Source organism: Lutra lutra, chromosome 1, assembly GCF_902655055.1.
Source record: "Lutra lutra chromosome 1, mLutLut1.2, whole genome shotgun sequence".
Classification (NCBI taxonomy): Eukaryota; Metazoa; Chordata; class Mammalia; order Carnivora; family Mustelidae; genus Lutra; species Lutra lutra.
In genome coordinates this window covers 107,965,605-107,981,707 of record NC_062278.1, presented here as the reverse complement: position 1 = coordinate 107,981,707, position 16,103 = coordinate 107,965,605, and the positions used below count along the sequence as shown (strand labels likewise).

At 41.2% G+C, this 16,103-nt stretch overlaps 1 protein-coding gene across 2 annotated transcripts in view; it reads left to right on the top strand.

The window, feature by feature from the left end:
- Positions 1-14,254, top strand: part of PARL (presenilin associated rhomboid like) — a 57,499-nt gene extending 43,245 nt beyond the window's left edge. For both annotated transcript variants that reach the window (XM_047731673.1, XM_047731669.1), the window contains 3 exons: positions 9,451-9,552; positions 9,692-9,789; positions 13,928-14,254. In XM_047731673.1, coding sequence (XP_047587629.1) covers positions 9,451-9,552; positions 9,692-9,789; positions 13,928-14,039 — 312 coding nt within the window. In that variant the 3' untranslated portion in view covers positions 14,040-14,254. The remainder of the gene's footprint in view (positions 1-9,450; positions 9,553-9,691; positions 9,790-13,927) is intronic.
- The last annotated feature ends 1,849 nt before the right edge of the window (positions 14,255-16,103 follow it).

Sequence of the window (16,103 nt, the reverse complement as noted above, 5' to 3'; positions counted from 1 at the left end):
ACCATTATTGTCTGATGAGGTATGGAGTTCCAGGTTTCCTACTCAGCCTCCTTTGACACCTAGGGGATGAGGGCTCTTGTTATTAAAGGGCAGGCCTGGGAATTCAGCCTCCTTTGTACACCTCTCCCGGCTAGGAGGAACAGGGTGCCTTGTTACTGCTGCCTGCATGGCTTCTACTGACTACCCATCAACAGTGTTGGGATGCTGACTTGGCGTCTGCAAGAGTAGAAGCCTAGGCTCTCTGCTCAGCCTTTGTTGATGGGGATTGGGCCATAGCTTGTTCTTTTGTTTCTGGCTGGAGTAGAGTGGTTGTTATCTAAAAGTTGATTGTCTTGCTAAGCAACCTTTTTTTGATCTTTGGCCACAGCATTTTAGGGTGTGGGGATGCACCCATTTTGTCTGAGTTCTTTGGTATTTCCAGGTGAAGAGCTTCTCCAGAGCCAAGTCTGAGTTACATGAGGTCAAAGGAAAACCCAGGGGACTCATCACTGTGTCATTCCTTAGGGTTCCAGCCAGGGTCCCTTTCCTCTCTCAGCCTTTTAGAGTTTTCTTACATTTGTTTTCCTATGTAATGCCAGAGTTTTTAGCTGTACTCATTAGCTTGTGGAAACACAAAGCCCCTTAGAGCAAATTCATTTAAAATTCATAGTGCGAAAAAATCACACGTGAACAATTATATGAAGATTATGTAAAGAATTATGAGGGGCGCCTGGGTGACTCAGTCGTTAAGCGTCTGCCTTCGGCTCAGGTCCATCATGATCCCAGCTTCCTAGAATCAAGCCCTGCATCGGGCTCCCTGCTCAGCAGGAAGCCTGCTTCTCCATCTCCCACTCCCCCTGCTTGTGTTCCCTCTCTCACTGTCTCTCTCTCTCTGTCAGATAAAATCTTAAAGAATTATGAAAATTTACTTATGAAGCAAAAAATTATATGCACATATTGATTGCAAGTACATAACCAGTGTACATAAATTATTGGTGGAGAATAAAAGCTCTTCATCTCTAACCGTGGAGGCAGATGTCTAGAGTCTACATGAATTGGGTTTGACTCCCTGAAATTGCATCTAAGATATATATGAATGTGAAATTTTTCTGAGGAGAAAGGGTCCATTTTCATTATACTCTTAAAAGCCTCTGACTAGAAAAGGTAAAAATAAAGAATCTTTGCTTGGCGGTAGTCCCAAGCATTTGTCAAAAAAGCAAGTTGAGATTTAGACACATAAATGATTGTGTTTATGTAGGTAAAGGTCACTTTGAGAAAGTTCTAGAAGGACAATGGAACTGCTCTCCATCTTTAAAATAACTTATAATAAGTACAATAAGGTACTGGCTTTATGTAGAAATGCCCAGTAAAGAGAATTTTCTTTCATATTAAAATACCTGTAATGAGGACTTTAGTTGGAGAACATAATCATCTATGGAGATATAATCTAGAGCCACCTAACAATTTTAATGTTCTTTTATATCAGGTTATCAAATTCTCTTGGCCTCATTTGGAGAAGTGTATAATTTTATTGTTTTGTTTTTTTCCTCTGGGAAAATAAGGTTTCAATCATTTTGGGGTTTTGTTGAGTTGACATTTTTAAGTTAGTTTAAAAATAAACGTAACACACTAGAGTTGCTCATAGGCTGTAAAGCCTGGAAGGTGATGAGCCACTGTTCACCCTAACTTTCCAATACTTAGTGACATTAATATCTAGTCTGCTTAATACAGTATGTGCTTATAGATTTTGGAGGCAGATGTTGAAGTTCCAGGCAGAACAGATCTTTCAGAATAAATATAAATATGTCCAGCATAACATGTTGCACCATGACCCAGCAAGTGTCGTGGGGAAATATGCCAGCAGTCTTCTGCGGTGGTTCTGATATCCTTGGAATTTGCTGTGACCCATTTAGATCCTGGGCTAGGGAACCAGGGAAAAGCGAACAAATGATGGAGGCCGTTTGTATGCATGTGTGTATTTCTACACAATCCGTGATCTCCCTGTTAAGGGAAGTCAGGATTTTAGAAAAACCTTGTGTGTTAGACTTGTGTTAGAAGCCAGTTTGGTCAGTATTCAAGAGCAGACAGTTGATCTTAAATATGGAAGATAGAATTCCGACTCCTAACCTCCGCTGTGTAATTGCAGGCTCCACCAACACTCACCGGTGCCTTTAATAGGCGGTGGAGGTTTGTTTCCTTGTTGTTCGCATTTTTTCAGCCTAAGCACTGGGGATTTTTTTGCCCACTTAACTTTCGCTTAGGTCTTTGGTTCTCCTTCCAAGGGATATTCGTACTGTTCTTCCATCCTGCAGTTACCCCAGCCCATTCCTGGGAAGGCAGCTTGAGCTAGTTTCCCTGTTTGGGTCAGCTGGCAACTATGTATTAGAGAGTTGGGATTTCTGGGATCCTGGGACTGCTAACACTTTCAAGTATTAATAATTACTGGAATGTCAAATAATCTTAGGTTTTGAAGCAGCCCTTTGTAGAAGTGGTGGTTGAGAGAAGTAGATGCTATTTTTCAGAAATAGTGTTTTTAGTATGAAAATGTAGGACCTGGGACACCTGGGTGGCTGATTACGCGTCTGCCTTTGGCTCAGGTCTTCATCCTAGAGTCCCAGGATCAAGCCCCAAGTTGGGCTCCCAGCTCAGCGGGGAGTGTGCTTCTCCCTCTGACCCTCTCCACTTTTATGCTTGCTCACTCAACTCTCTCAAATAAATAGTCTTTTTTTTTTTTTAAAGAAAATGTCCTTTTATTTATAGGGGTAATCAATTATAGTCAACTATAGAAGCATCTTTTATAAAAATCACTGTTAGGTGTCTTTTTAAAATATCCTATTTAGAAATTAAATCTTACAGAAAAGTTGCAGTACAAAGGACTCCTAAGTCTTTGAAAAAAAGAAAAAAAAGCACCTAGGGTTTAATGAGATAGAATTGATGTACAAAAGTATGCACATGTTTAAAGTTTATATATAGGTAAGCTCAGGCATGTGGACACCCATGGAGCCAATGCCAGAATCAGGATAATGAACGTATTCATCATCCCTGAAAGTTTCCTGGTGTTCCTTAGTAGCTCCTTCTTCTCCTTCTCCCCGCATTGTTGGGCAATAACTCCTCTCCTTTCTATCATGATAGTTTCATTTGTACTTATTTTCTACAGTTTAATATTCATGGAATCATCCAGCATGTGCTCCTTTTTGTTACTGTTCTGGCTTCCATTACTCTGTGGTTATTTTGAAATTCATCCATGAAGTTCTGTGTATCAGTTTCTTCTTTGAATGGGTGGCAAATGTTCCGTTGTATGAATATGCCAGAATATGTATATCCATTCACATGGTGGACATTTGGGTTGTTTCTAGTTTTAGCTGTTGCAGAAAAGCTGCTGTGAACCTTTGTAACTTCGTGTGGATGTGTGCTTTCATTTCTCTTGGGCTGATACCTAGGAGTGGAATGGCCAGATCATATGGCAAATAAGTATTTAACTTTTGAGGAACTTCCAAATAGTCTTCCAGAGTGGTTATAGTATTTTACTTTCCCACCAGCAGTGTGTGATATTTTCAGTTTCTTCAGATCTTCACCAACACTTAGTATGGTCAGTCTTTTTAATTTGTAATCAGTATATAGTGATATCTGTGTGGTTTTAATTTTTATTTCTTTAATGATTAATGATGTTGATCAGTTTTTCATGTGCTTATTTGCTATCCATATATCTTCTCTGAAGTGTTCAAATATTTTGCCTGATCTTTATATGTTTTGAATTCTGTATACAAGTCCTGTATCAGATTTGAGATATACCAGTATTCTCTTTTAGCTTGTATCTTGCCTTTTCTCCACAGTGTCATTTGAAGACTATTTTTTAGTTTATGTGTAGTCTGATTTACTATTTTTTTTCCTTAAGGATCATGCTTTTTGGTTTCATAACTATGAAATGTTGGCTTAGCTTACAGTCAGAGGTTTTCTCCTATGTTTTTTTTTAAAGGTTTTTATTTTACATTTTACATTTAAGTTGTGTTTCACTTTGAAAGAACTGCAAAAGACTCTTGAACCACAGTCACCAGCTTTTCCTATTTTGCCACATTTCACTTACCATTTTCTCTATATATACATATTGTTTTTTCTGAACTATTTGCAAGTAGGTTGCATATATCATGTCCTTTTACCCCTAAATACTTCAGTGTATATTTCTAAGAATATGAATATTCTTATATCTTTCCATAGTTTGGTTATCAAATTCAGGAAATTTAATGTTGATACAATATACCTTCATTTATAGAACATATTCCAGTTTGTCCCAATAATGTCTTTTGTAGCTATTTTTCCCCCTCTGAAATCATGTACTACATTTAGTGGTTATGTCTTATTTATGGTCTCCTAAAAGCTGGAACATCTTCTGCAACTTTTTTTTCCAACTGAGCTTTGGTTTCTATAACATACTAGTTTTGGTGTATAGCATAATGATTTGACATTTGTATATGTATATAAAAGTGTATATATATATATATATATATATATATTTTTTTTTTTTTTTAAGATTTTATTTATTTGATAGAGATCACAAGCAGGCAGGGAGGCAGGCAGAGAGAGAGGGGGAAGCAGGCTCCCCGCTGAGCAGAGAGCCCGATGCAGGGCTTGATCCCAGGACCCTGAGATCATGACCTGAGCCGAAGGCAGAGGCTTAACCCACTGAGCCACCCAGGCGCCCCTGACATTTGTATATATTGCAGAATGATCACCACAATAAGTCTAGTTAACATAGTTAAGCCTGTTACCAATTATTGTTATACTTCTTTTTTTTTTCCTTGTGATAAGAACTTTTAAGATCTATTCTCTCAGCAACTTTCAAATATGCTATACAGTATTAGTAACTGTGGTTGCTGTGCTGTACGTTACATCCCCATGACTTACCTATTTTATAATTGAAAGCTTGTACCTTTTGACCTCCTTCACCCATTTTGGCCCTCCCCATTCCTGACTCTGGCAGCCACCAGTCTGTTCTTTCCATACATGGGCTTGTTTCTTATTTGTTTTGTTGTTGTTGTTGTTTTTTAAGATTCCGTACATAAGTGAAATCATCCAGTATTTGCCTTTCTCTGCCTTATTTCACTTGGCATGCCCTTAAGGTCAATCCATGTTGTCACAAATGGCAAGATTTTCTTCCTTCCTTCACTCATTCATTTAAGATTTTATTTATTATCTTAGAGTGTGCACAAGCAGGGGTGGGTGGGGCAGAGCAGAGGGAGAGTGAGAGAATCCCAGGCAGCTTCCCTGCTGAGCCCCGAGCCCTGCACGGGGCTCAATCTTATAACCCTGAGATCATGACCTAAGCCAAAGTCATGAGTTAGATGCCCAACTGACTGAGCCACCCCGGCACCCCAAGATTTCCTTTTTAATGGCTGAATAATACTTGTGTGTGTGTTTGTACACCACATTTTATCTGATCATCTATCAATAGACACAGGTTATTTCCCTAACTTAGCTGTTATAAATAACTCTAGTATGAACACGGTGGTGCATAATCCTTTTTGAGTTAGTGTCTTTGGATAAATACACAGAAGTAAAATTACTGGGTCATATGATAATTCTGTTTTTAATTTTTTAAATATTTTTTTAAAGATTTAATTAATTTATTGAGAGAAAGAGTGCACGTTGAGGGGAGGGGCAAAAGGAGGGGGGGAGTATCTTAGAGCAGACTGTGCTAAGCAGGGAGCCTGACATGGGGCTTGATCTCCCAACCTGGAGATTATGCCCTGAGCAGAAATCAAGAGTCTAATGCCCAACTGACTGAGGTACCCAGGGGTCCCTTTGGTTTTAATTTTTTTAGGAACTTCGATGCGGTTTTCCATAGTGGTTGTACCAATTTACAGTCCCATCAGTGGTGCATGAGGGTTCCTTTTTCTCCACATCCTTGCCAACACTTGTTTTCTTTTTTGATAATAGCCATTCTGACAGGTGTGAGGTGATAGCTCACTGTGATTTTGATTAGCATTTCCCTGATTACTGATGTTGAGCACCTCTTCATGTGTCGACTGGCCATCTGAATGTCTCTTTTGGGAAAATGTCTGCAGATCTTCTGCCAGTTTTAACTTGGTTCATGTTTTTTTGCTATTGAGTTATACGAGTTCTTTATATATTTCAGAAATTAATCCCTTATCAGATATAATTTGCAAATATTTTCTCCACTTGGAAGGTTGTCTTTTCATTTTATTGATGGTTTCCTCTTGCTGTGCAGAAGCTTTTGTGTTTGATGTAGTTCTGCTTGTTGCTTTTGGGCAACCCTTTTTTCCCCATGTCATTAAGTTTTGAACAATACAGGTCAGTTATTTATTAGAATGTCTATCAGTTGGGTTTGTCTGGTTCCTCATGATAAGATGCTGATTGTGTGTTTTGGTTGGAATGCTACACGAGTGGTGTTATGTCCTCAGATAACCCCAAATGGAAGCACCTAATGCCCATTTGCCCCTTAATGTCCTTTTTTTGACTGGTTGTTATCCTGCTTCTCTACCGTAAAGTTACTATTTTCCTTTACTTTTAAAATCAATATGTAATTTGTGAGAAGATGCTTTGGGATTTATCTAAGTATCAGGGTCTCGTTTGTCACCTCCCTGAAATATGAAGCATCCATTTATTATTCTGCTTGAATCAGTTTTTGCCGGGATGGTTGTAAAGGTGTAGGTCTCAACAGCTTTCCCTATGTTAGCATCTTCTATAACCATAACTTGACAAACTAAAAAATTAGTATTGGTAGAACATTGTTTAACTGCAGACCATAGGGGTGCCTGGGTGGCCTCAGTCATTAAGCATCTGCCTTCAGCTCAGGTCATGATCCCAGGGTCCTGGGATCGAGCCCCACTTCAGGCTCCCTGCTTGTTGGGAAGCCTGCTTCTCCCTCTCTGACTCCCCCTGCTTGTTTTTCCCTCTCTCGCTGTGTCTCTTTCTCTCAACTAAATAAATAAAATCTAAAACAAAACCCAAAAAAAACCCCTGCAGATTATATCTGGATTTCCAATTTTCCTATGATGTTCTTTTTTTTTTTTCCAGGATACTACCTTGCATTTAATTATGATGCCTTTTTAGTATCGTATAGTCTGATGGTTTCTCAGTCTTTCCTTGTCTTTCATAATCTTGATACTTTGGAAGAATGTGGGAATATGTTTTGTAGAATGTTCCTCATGGAGGTTTTATTATTATTATTATTATTATATGTATATATATATATATTTTTTTTTTTTTTTTAAGGATTTTTAAGTAATCTCTACATCCACTGTGGGGCTTGAACTCAACCCTAAGATTGAGTCAAATGCTCTACCAGTTGAGCCAGATAGATGCCTCAGACTTTTATTATTTTAATAAGTGACTAGAACTGAGAACTTTGGCAGAAGGCGAATGAAGTTAAAGCGCTGGCTTCCCTTTGCCCTCCCACTAGGCCCCAGCTGCACTCAGCTTCTTTGCATTTCTCCCTCTCACTATACTTTCTGATCTCCAGCCTTGGCGCAAGCTGGTTTTCTGCCTGGAACACTCTTTTCATCTCCTCCCCTTCTAAAAGATGGGCCAGTGCCAGGTGATCCTTCCGTGCAAAACTTGATGCCATTTAGGAGCCCTGCGCTTACATCAGCTGTCCATTCCATGTGCTGCCATAGTATGCCCTGCTTCCCCAGAATAGCTGATCATGTTTTGTTGTTTTTACCTCTGACCCCTAAGCTCCATTAAGGAAGGGACTGCTGGTTTTCCCTCTGTACTCCTATCTAGCATCGTGCCTGGCATAAAGTAGGCCTCAAGTATTTAGATGAATGATGATTATCATGAGACTTAATGTGAACTAAGGATTATGATCTAATTTCTCAAGTATTCTAGCATTTAGACGAAGTGGGAACATGTCTAACATAAAGAGTTTAATTAGCATTATTTATCCAGGAGATACTTCATAGCCTTTGTACATTTAAGTTACAAAGGTTATGTGGCAACCTGGAAAAACACATGATTTTTAAAAATACAGTCATTATGGGGCACCTGGGTGGCTCAGTCGGTTAAAGCCTCTGCCTTCAGCTCAGGTCATGATCCCAGGGTCCTGGGATCGAGCCCCACATCGGGCTCTCTGCTCAGCAGGGAGCCTGCTTCCCCCTCTCTCTCTGCCTACCTCTCTGCCTACTTGTGGTCTCTGTCAAATAAATAAATAAATAAATAAAATCTTAAAAAAAAAAAAAAAATACAGGGGCGCCTGGGTGGCTCAGTGGGTTAAGCCGCTGCCTTCGGCTCAGGTCATGATCCCAGAGTCCTGGGATCGAGTCCCGCATCGGGCTCGCTGCTCAGCAGGAAGCCTGCTTCCCTTCCTCTCTCTCTGCCTGCCTCTCTGCCTACTTGTGATCTCTCTCTGTCAAATAAATAAAATCTTTATAAAAAAAAAATACAGCCATTATAATTTCAACTACAATAAGAATTTCAGCTATAACAAGAATTGGTTGACTCATTGATCATAAGGTTGTAACATTTAGGGTTTTGTATTTTTTATTTGTTGTTGTTTTTCTAGTAAACTCTAGGCCCAACATGGGGTTTGAACTCCCAACCCTGAGATCAAGAGTTGCGTGCTTTACCGACTGAGCAAGCCAGGCACACTGACATTTAGATTTTTATTCTCTAATATGAGGTCGTTGGGAGAAGTGCTTCTTAGGCAGGCAGATACATGTGTGTTCCTGGGAGGATACTGTGATGGGTGGGTCATGCAGAACCATGGGACAGACATGGCACGCTTTCCTGAGGCAGAACATTTGTGCAGAAGTTTTAAAATGTTTAGTTTTATTATGAAGTAGGGTGCAAATTTCACGTGTGTATTTGTTTTTTAGAAAAAGCATTATGGTGCCTCCTTAGCGCAGTAGGCAGCGCATCAGTCTCATAGAAAAAGCATTATATTTGGAAGAAATTCATGTATGTGGGTTTCTTTGGGCAAATTCATGTCACACTCTGGGTGAATTGGCTTTGTGGAAATTTGAGAATTTCTTTTTAGTCATTCAGTGAAATCCCTAGTTCATTAAGCACTCACATGCTGGTTGTTACACATCTTGTTCTTTCTTTTTTTTTTTAAAGATTTTATTTATTTATTTGACAGAGAGATCACAAGTAGGCAGAGAGGCAGGCAGAGAGAGAGGGGGAAGCGGGCTCTGACCCAAGACCCTGAGATCATGACCTGAGCCGAAGGCAGAGGCTTAACCCACTGAGCCACCAAGGTCCCGCATCTCGTTCTTTCTAGGTGGTTACCATGCAGTGGACTTGCAGCCCCTTTTCCTGATATTTTCTGTGTTAATAACTAAAAGCTTTTAAACTTTGTGCTCACCCTAGAAATGTGTGGCTTATAAATATAAAATAAATAATATAAATAACATAAAAATAAATATAAATAAAAAGTATTGCTACTTTAGATATTATAGTCACTAAACAGCTGCACATTGAGATTCTCACATGTTCATGTGTGTTCATTTGCAGTCAGGCGCAATCATGACCGTCCTTGCTGCTGTCTGCACGAAGATCCCAGAAGGGAGGCTTGCCATTATCTTCCTTCCAATGTTCACATTCACAGCAGGGAATGTGAGTATTTTTATGAAGTGAAGTGCTGGGGACAGTGGTGATATTTTTACATTGACAGAATTCTTGCCCTTAAATTAGAAGTGTCAATGCTGGAGGAATCAAAGTTGTACCAGTTCTATTCTCTTTTGCTGGCTTTTAGGCCCTAAAAGCCATTATTGCCATGGATACAGCTGGAATGATCCTGGGATGGAAATTTTTTGATCATGCAGCACATCTTGGGGGAGCTCTCTTTGGAATGTAAGTATGAGTATAACTGATTGCTACACTGCCTTCTTGGGTCCTCTCCCCCCTGCCCACCTTAGGAAGGCAGAGGAAGGCAGTTAACTCTGGGATGGAAGCAGGGGCAGGTGAGGGTGGGAGGGTGAGAAAACTTGCACACAGTTTGCTTTAGCCTTGCCTGACTTCACCACATGAGGTAGAAGGAGAAGAATTACAGTCTTGGCCCAGCCTAGTTGTTGGTGGAGCTATTGTGCCTTTGACCTACCCTTGATCTCCATTCACCCCAACTCGAGAGCTGTCAGGATTCCTACCCCCTCTTGGGATACTGTTCCCCACCCCCAGTGTGTGCTGTTTTCTCCTTTCTGCACTCTCAGGCCTCCTCTCCTGCCACCACTCACCTCCCTGTCACCAGTGCTGGGCAGACACAAAGTGGACGCTGCCTGGCCAGATGTCCAGGTGTGTGGTGCTGTCTGAACAAGTAGAGGCTGGGGATCCTAAACCTGTGTTTACTGGGCATCTGTTAGGTGGCAGGCTCTGAGCTAGTGGTTTCCATTCTACTCTTACTACTTTCATTTTACTGATGGGAAACAGGCTCAAAAGTGATCTTCCCCAGGTCAGATAGCTAGGAGCAGAGCAAAGATTTAAACCCAGATCCAAAGTCCCTTCCACCTCCATCACACCATATCGAGTATAATAGCACAGTGTTCACAAGATCTTCCATTTGGGTGTTACACGATGGAATTTTGCCTAAAACGTAGTGGCGCTGGAACGACTATCATAGAACCTCAGGACTCCTGGAGCCCGTCTGACCAGGAGAGTCCCTTCAGCAGAATCATTGTCTATTGGATGTACTAGATCCCCTGATGGACTGTTTTTTTTTCCTGCGTAAATGTTGCTTTTTGTGGCATTTATTTGGTTTTTACTTTTTTTTTTCATGACAATGGAAAACTTAAGCTTTTTAATTAAAAAAAAAAAAAAGAAAGAAAAATCTATTCTAAGTGGAGCAGTTTTGCCCAGTAGGCGGTGGAACTAAATGCCATTATGCCATTTATGATTTTCAGTGATGATTAAAGAATCGCATATGTGAGTTCTGGCTTTAACAGCAGCACATTATAAATAGTAGAAACTGACCTGATATTACAATGTGAGAAACATAAAGACTTAGGAAAAACGGTTCTGTTTTATGAACTCTAAATTTATCTCTCTGGATCCTCCCATTTATACTTAAAGGATCTTCTCCCAGCAGGTTTTTATTCTTCTGAACTATAATTAGATGACCTTTTCCATTCTGAAAATAATTGGGTCAAATGTATTTTAAAGTACAGGATCTGAAAGGCAGAGGAATCCCTTCTCTTTGCGGTTTCTAATTTCAGCTCCTTTCATTTACTAGATCGCAGTCACATCCAGAATTCATCTTTTCCAACATCTTTAATTCAGTTAGTAAAGCTAAATATTTAGAAAATCGTACTGATGGTAAAGATTCCTTTAGTATCCTCCTGCATATTTCCTTGACTCTGTGTCCCTCACCTTGTACTTTTGCAATAATAAGCACTAACATGTATTGAATATTTGCTGTGTGCCCAAGCTAAGGGCTGATTTAATACTCTTAAACCCTGTGGGGTATTCATTTTATGGGAAGGAACTGCTTTATTTTATTTAATTTTTTCAAAGATTTTATTTTTTTGAGAGAGCGCGCATGAATGGGAAGGAGGGTCAGAGGAAGAAGAAACAGAGTCCCTGCTGAGCAGGGAGCCCAACTTGGGGTTCGATCCCAGGACTCTGAGATCATGAACTGAGCTGAGAGCAGATGCTTAACTGATTGAGCCAGCCACACAGGCATCCCAGAAACTGCTTTAAAGAAGGCAGCTGTTCGAAGTCACACAGCTAGTCCTTGCAGAGCTGAGTTTCAGAGTGAGCACTGGGCTGTGCGGCTACTGCTGAACAAACCCAAAACACCAAATCAAAACAGAAATTGATCACTTTAAAGTGTTTTCCTTCTTTTCTTTTATTTTTTTAAAGATTTTATTTATTTATTTGACAGACAGAGATCACAAGGAGGCAGAGAGGCAGGCAGAGAGAGAGGAGGAAGCACACTCCCTGCTGAGCAGAGAGCCTGACTTGGGGCTGGATCCCAGGACCCTGGGACCACGACCTGAGCCGAAAGCAGAGGCTTTAACCCACCGAGCCACCCAGGCGCCCCTAAAGTGTTTTCCTTCTTTTAATTTAGCCAAATGACCAATTATATTTGAACTTCCAAGTATAATCAGAACAGTTTACCTGTAATATTCAAGTATTTGACTCTCCGCTTGAAATGAGAGGGTTACAGAGTGTCTTGGGAAGACCTTTATTAATGGAGAGCTCCTAACAAGTGATTCACTTCTTGCAGGAGTTTTACAATTGCATTCGAATCTTAAGTGATCCTTTTTCTCTTATTCTGAGTTCACCATAAAATTTGACTAAGCCCAAAAGAATTTTGTAGCATGGCTTTTAATTGCATGTTTTTAAAAATGTTTTTTCTTTCTCTAAATTTACTGATTACTCTATTTTTCAACATTTTAATTATGACTATTTTTAACTATATTTAGTGAATATTAAAATTCAAGTACTTTAAAAAGATTTCAGTACTTTATAATAAACATTCAGAACATTAAAAAATTGAAACATTAAACTGATATTTTGATACAAATCTGAGCCATTTAAATAGAGCATTTTTCTAGTCCGGTGTCTGGGGAGATGCAGAGATTAACAGAGTCTGGTCTCTGCCTCAGGGAACATGAAATCTGTTTGGGCAAACCAGAGCAAAAATAACGGTGTCAGTCATGCAGCTTTCAATAACAGCCATTCCAAATGAATCCCACCTCCTCCAGGAAGCCCTCCCAGCCTTCCTGTAGCTCAGGAGAGGAGGAGGTAGGTGCCCCTGAGTTACTCTACGACTGTGCCCCTCTCAGGTAGAGCTTCTAGTCTTGTAGTACATAGACCTTTGGGCTTCTAAAGGCAGGCCCTGCTCATTGGCACTCAGCTGTGTGTTCCTCAACTTCCAGTAGGTGCTCTCTGGATGCTGCAGTAGTGGTGAGGGCACAGCTTTCAGAGTCAGATGAGGTTCTGGTGTCCTTTCTGGTGATCTCTAGTTGCGTAGCCCAGGCAAGGTAAATTACTAAACCTCTTGGTGCTTCAGCTTCCTCAGCTCATTGCTTCAGGCTGCTTTCAGGCAGTTTTAAATGCACAGAATGGGGATTGGAATTGTACTTTAAAAGATGGGGAGTTGGGGCGCCTGGGTGGTTCAGTGGGTTAAGCCTCTGCCTTCGGCTCAGGTCATGGTCTCAGGGTCCTGGGATCAAGGCCCGCATCAGGCTCTCTGCTCAGCGGGGAGCTTGCTTCCCCCTCTCTCTGCTTGCCTCTGTGCCTACTTGTGATCTCTCTCTCTGTCAAATAAATAAAACCTTAAAAAAAAAAATGGGGAGAATTTTGATCAACAGATGACCCTTTGTGTAGCCAGGTAGGAGGTGATGAGAAGCATTTAAACTGTTGCATCTGGCCAGCTCAGTTGGTTAAGGTCTGCCTTTAGCTCAGATCCTGGGTCCTGAATCCTGGGATGGAACCCAATGCCCCCACCCCTCCCAACCTGGCATGCTCAGCAGGGAGCCTGAGGGAGAACCCTCTACCCACCCCCCACCTGTGCTCTTGCACTCAAGTAAATAAAATCTTAAAAAGCTATTGAAGCCATCAGTAGTGACTTCGAATGCTGACATTTCTTATATTTAATGTAGTGATGGGAGACCAGGCTTAAAATCTGTCTGACTTTCAGGTTAGTTCTTGACCGACTGCTTAGAAGCTCTTAGCCCCTGAGCAAATTGCTTTCCCTGAGACTTGGTTTCCTCATGTCTTCATGGGGATTGATGCTTAATTGCAGTGGTGAATCAACAGTAATATGTGTCATACATGTTCTGGCCCACTTCGGCCTTTCACATACTCCATATTAAAGGTGAATCATTGCTCTATAGCAAATAAATTAATCAGCTATTTAATAAGCAAGATAGTAAATGACCATGGCATTCAGTTTTTTAAAATGTCAACTTGATATCATCATGGTAGTTAGTTAACATTAGTATGTCATACTGTTTGATTGTTGAACTTGGTTTGCTTTTCTTTTCCCCAGATGGTATATCACTTATGGTCATGAACTCATTTGGAAGAACAGGGAGCCTCTAGTGAAAATTTGGCATGAAATGAGGACTAACAGCCCCAAAAAAGGAGGCGGCTCGAAGTAAAACTGGGATTGGATGAGACTGGTGCGTGTGTCCTGTGCTGCCCCAAGAGTCCCAGGACACATCGGCCTTGGAGTGACCACGTCTTTGCTCCTGCCTGGAAGATACCCAGCACTGAGCTTTCCCAGTATTTTAAACTCTATCCCCAGCACATGTCTTATTAGAAAGTGAATTATGACAAAGTTGTGAAATAAAGGTTTCTATCTCTAGTTTGTAAACAGAGGGTGTGTATCCCTTTTGAAGAGCGCTGATGCTGCCCTGGAATTGTGCTGTTATATTGGATGTTGCGGGAGCTGTGAACTCGGTGGAACTGCGCAGGGAAGGTCTGACTGAGACTCAGATGCTTGTTTTTGTACTTTGGCCTTCTTGCATCTCTGCTTACTCACCCACCTACCCCTTTCCTTGGTTGGTTGGCAGATTAAAAACAAAAAAATCTTCTGTCCGTCATGACTGAAATAACAGAGGTAGTATTTTCTAAGTTTTCCTAAGAAAGGTAATGTTTTCTGGCAGTGAGTGGCATATACAAGAAGATATTTTTAGGCTTCGTTTTCTAGATTAAAATTGTAGCTAATTTAAGCCTTAGAAGGAAATATCTTGGATAAATTCAGACTTGAATCTGAGCCTAATTGCATCTTATATTTGAAAATGTACATTCTTTGAATTGAGGCATCATACTGAAATAGCAGAGTGGCCATCAGAACAGCTTCCCTGTGGTTGAATTTGTGTTTGCCCTCATGATTGAAAATTATTTCTAGGAAATGCATTTTGAGAATTTAATAGTATTTGTTGAGATGATTTATAGGAGAGTTTTCTGTCTTTGGTGGCCTCAAGGGATAATACCGGTTCTTGCACTTGGAGGGAGTGCAGCCAGCTGTCGTGCAGGGGGTCAGGCTTTATGGAAAGGAGTGAGTTGTGCCCACCTCACAGTGCTGAGCTGAAAGGTAGCATGTCCCCACACAGAGGACTTGTGTAGGATTTGACAGTTCATATTCTTTTTCCCCAAGATTCTTCTCTAGTGAAATACCAATTATTCTTACCAGGCAGAAAGGATTCTATCCTAATGTCACTTCCAGGAGAGAGAGAGAGAGTGAGTGAGTGAGTGAGTGAGTGTGTGTGTGTTTCTTTTGTCCTAGCCCTCATTTTGCCAGTAAGGAACCAGGGTAGTTGTGTGTGGGAACTGCTCGGGGTCACACTGCTGTGCTTTGACATTATGAATATACTACGCTAACAACCTGGTGAGACACAGATGAGGCAAGAAGCATTTCCCAGAGATGGGATGGGAGGCTGAGATCACATGGACATTTTGTACGGAGTCCAAAATGAAATTTATGTGTTGCTGTGGGCAGACTAGGGACACGGACTGTGAAGACATGTTTTCTTGCTTTGTGACGGTTAGGGAGGGAGCATTTAGAAGGTCAAGTCCCTAAATCACTTCTCTGTCCAGAACATCCCTCAGTGCTAGTGCCTTTCAACAGGCAAATACCATTCTCTCTGTGAGAGGCCTTGTGAAGGGTCAGAGCCCAGCCCTGGAAGCATGAGCCTTGCAGTCGAGAGCTTTGGCAGTTGTCCCTACTCTTTGCCTACTAGGGTGTTTTCTCACTGTGGCTTCTCTGCTGACACCTGAGCACCCAAAGGCCATGTTCTGCCTGGCTCATGTGCCTCTTGGGCTGTGCCTCCTGAACTGGCCTGTTAAGTGTGGTACCCCCAGGAAAGCAGCTGTCTCATCTCACTCTACCTCCCCTCGCTTCAGTTATCTTCATGAGGATGTCTTCTGAGCTCTGGGCCTGTGGACTATTTCCGTCCTTAGTACATGCATCTACTGTATTCCAGGTATGGTTTCAGGTGCTGGGATCCCACTGCATAGACATCTCAAGTATCACTCCTGGCTTAAGGAGTGATCTCACCAATTGGAAGTCAGAAACTTGGGAGCCATTCTAGATTTCTTCCCCTCCCATGTCTAGAATCCAGTGCCCCTTCCATTCCCAGTGCCTGTGCCTTAGTTCAGTCCCTCATCTCTAACCTGGATTGTTGAGACTATTCTCCAGCTGGTCTCTAAAATTTCCTTGT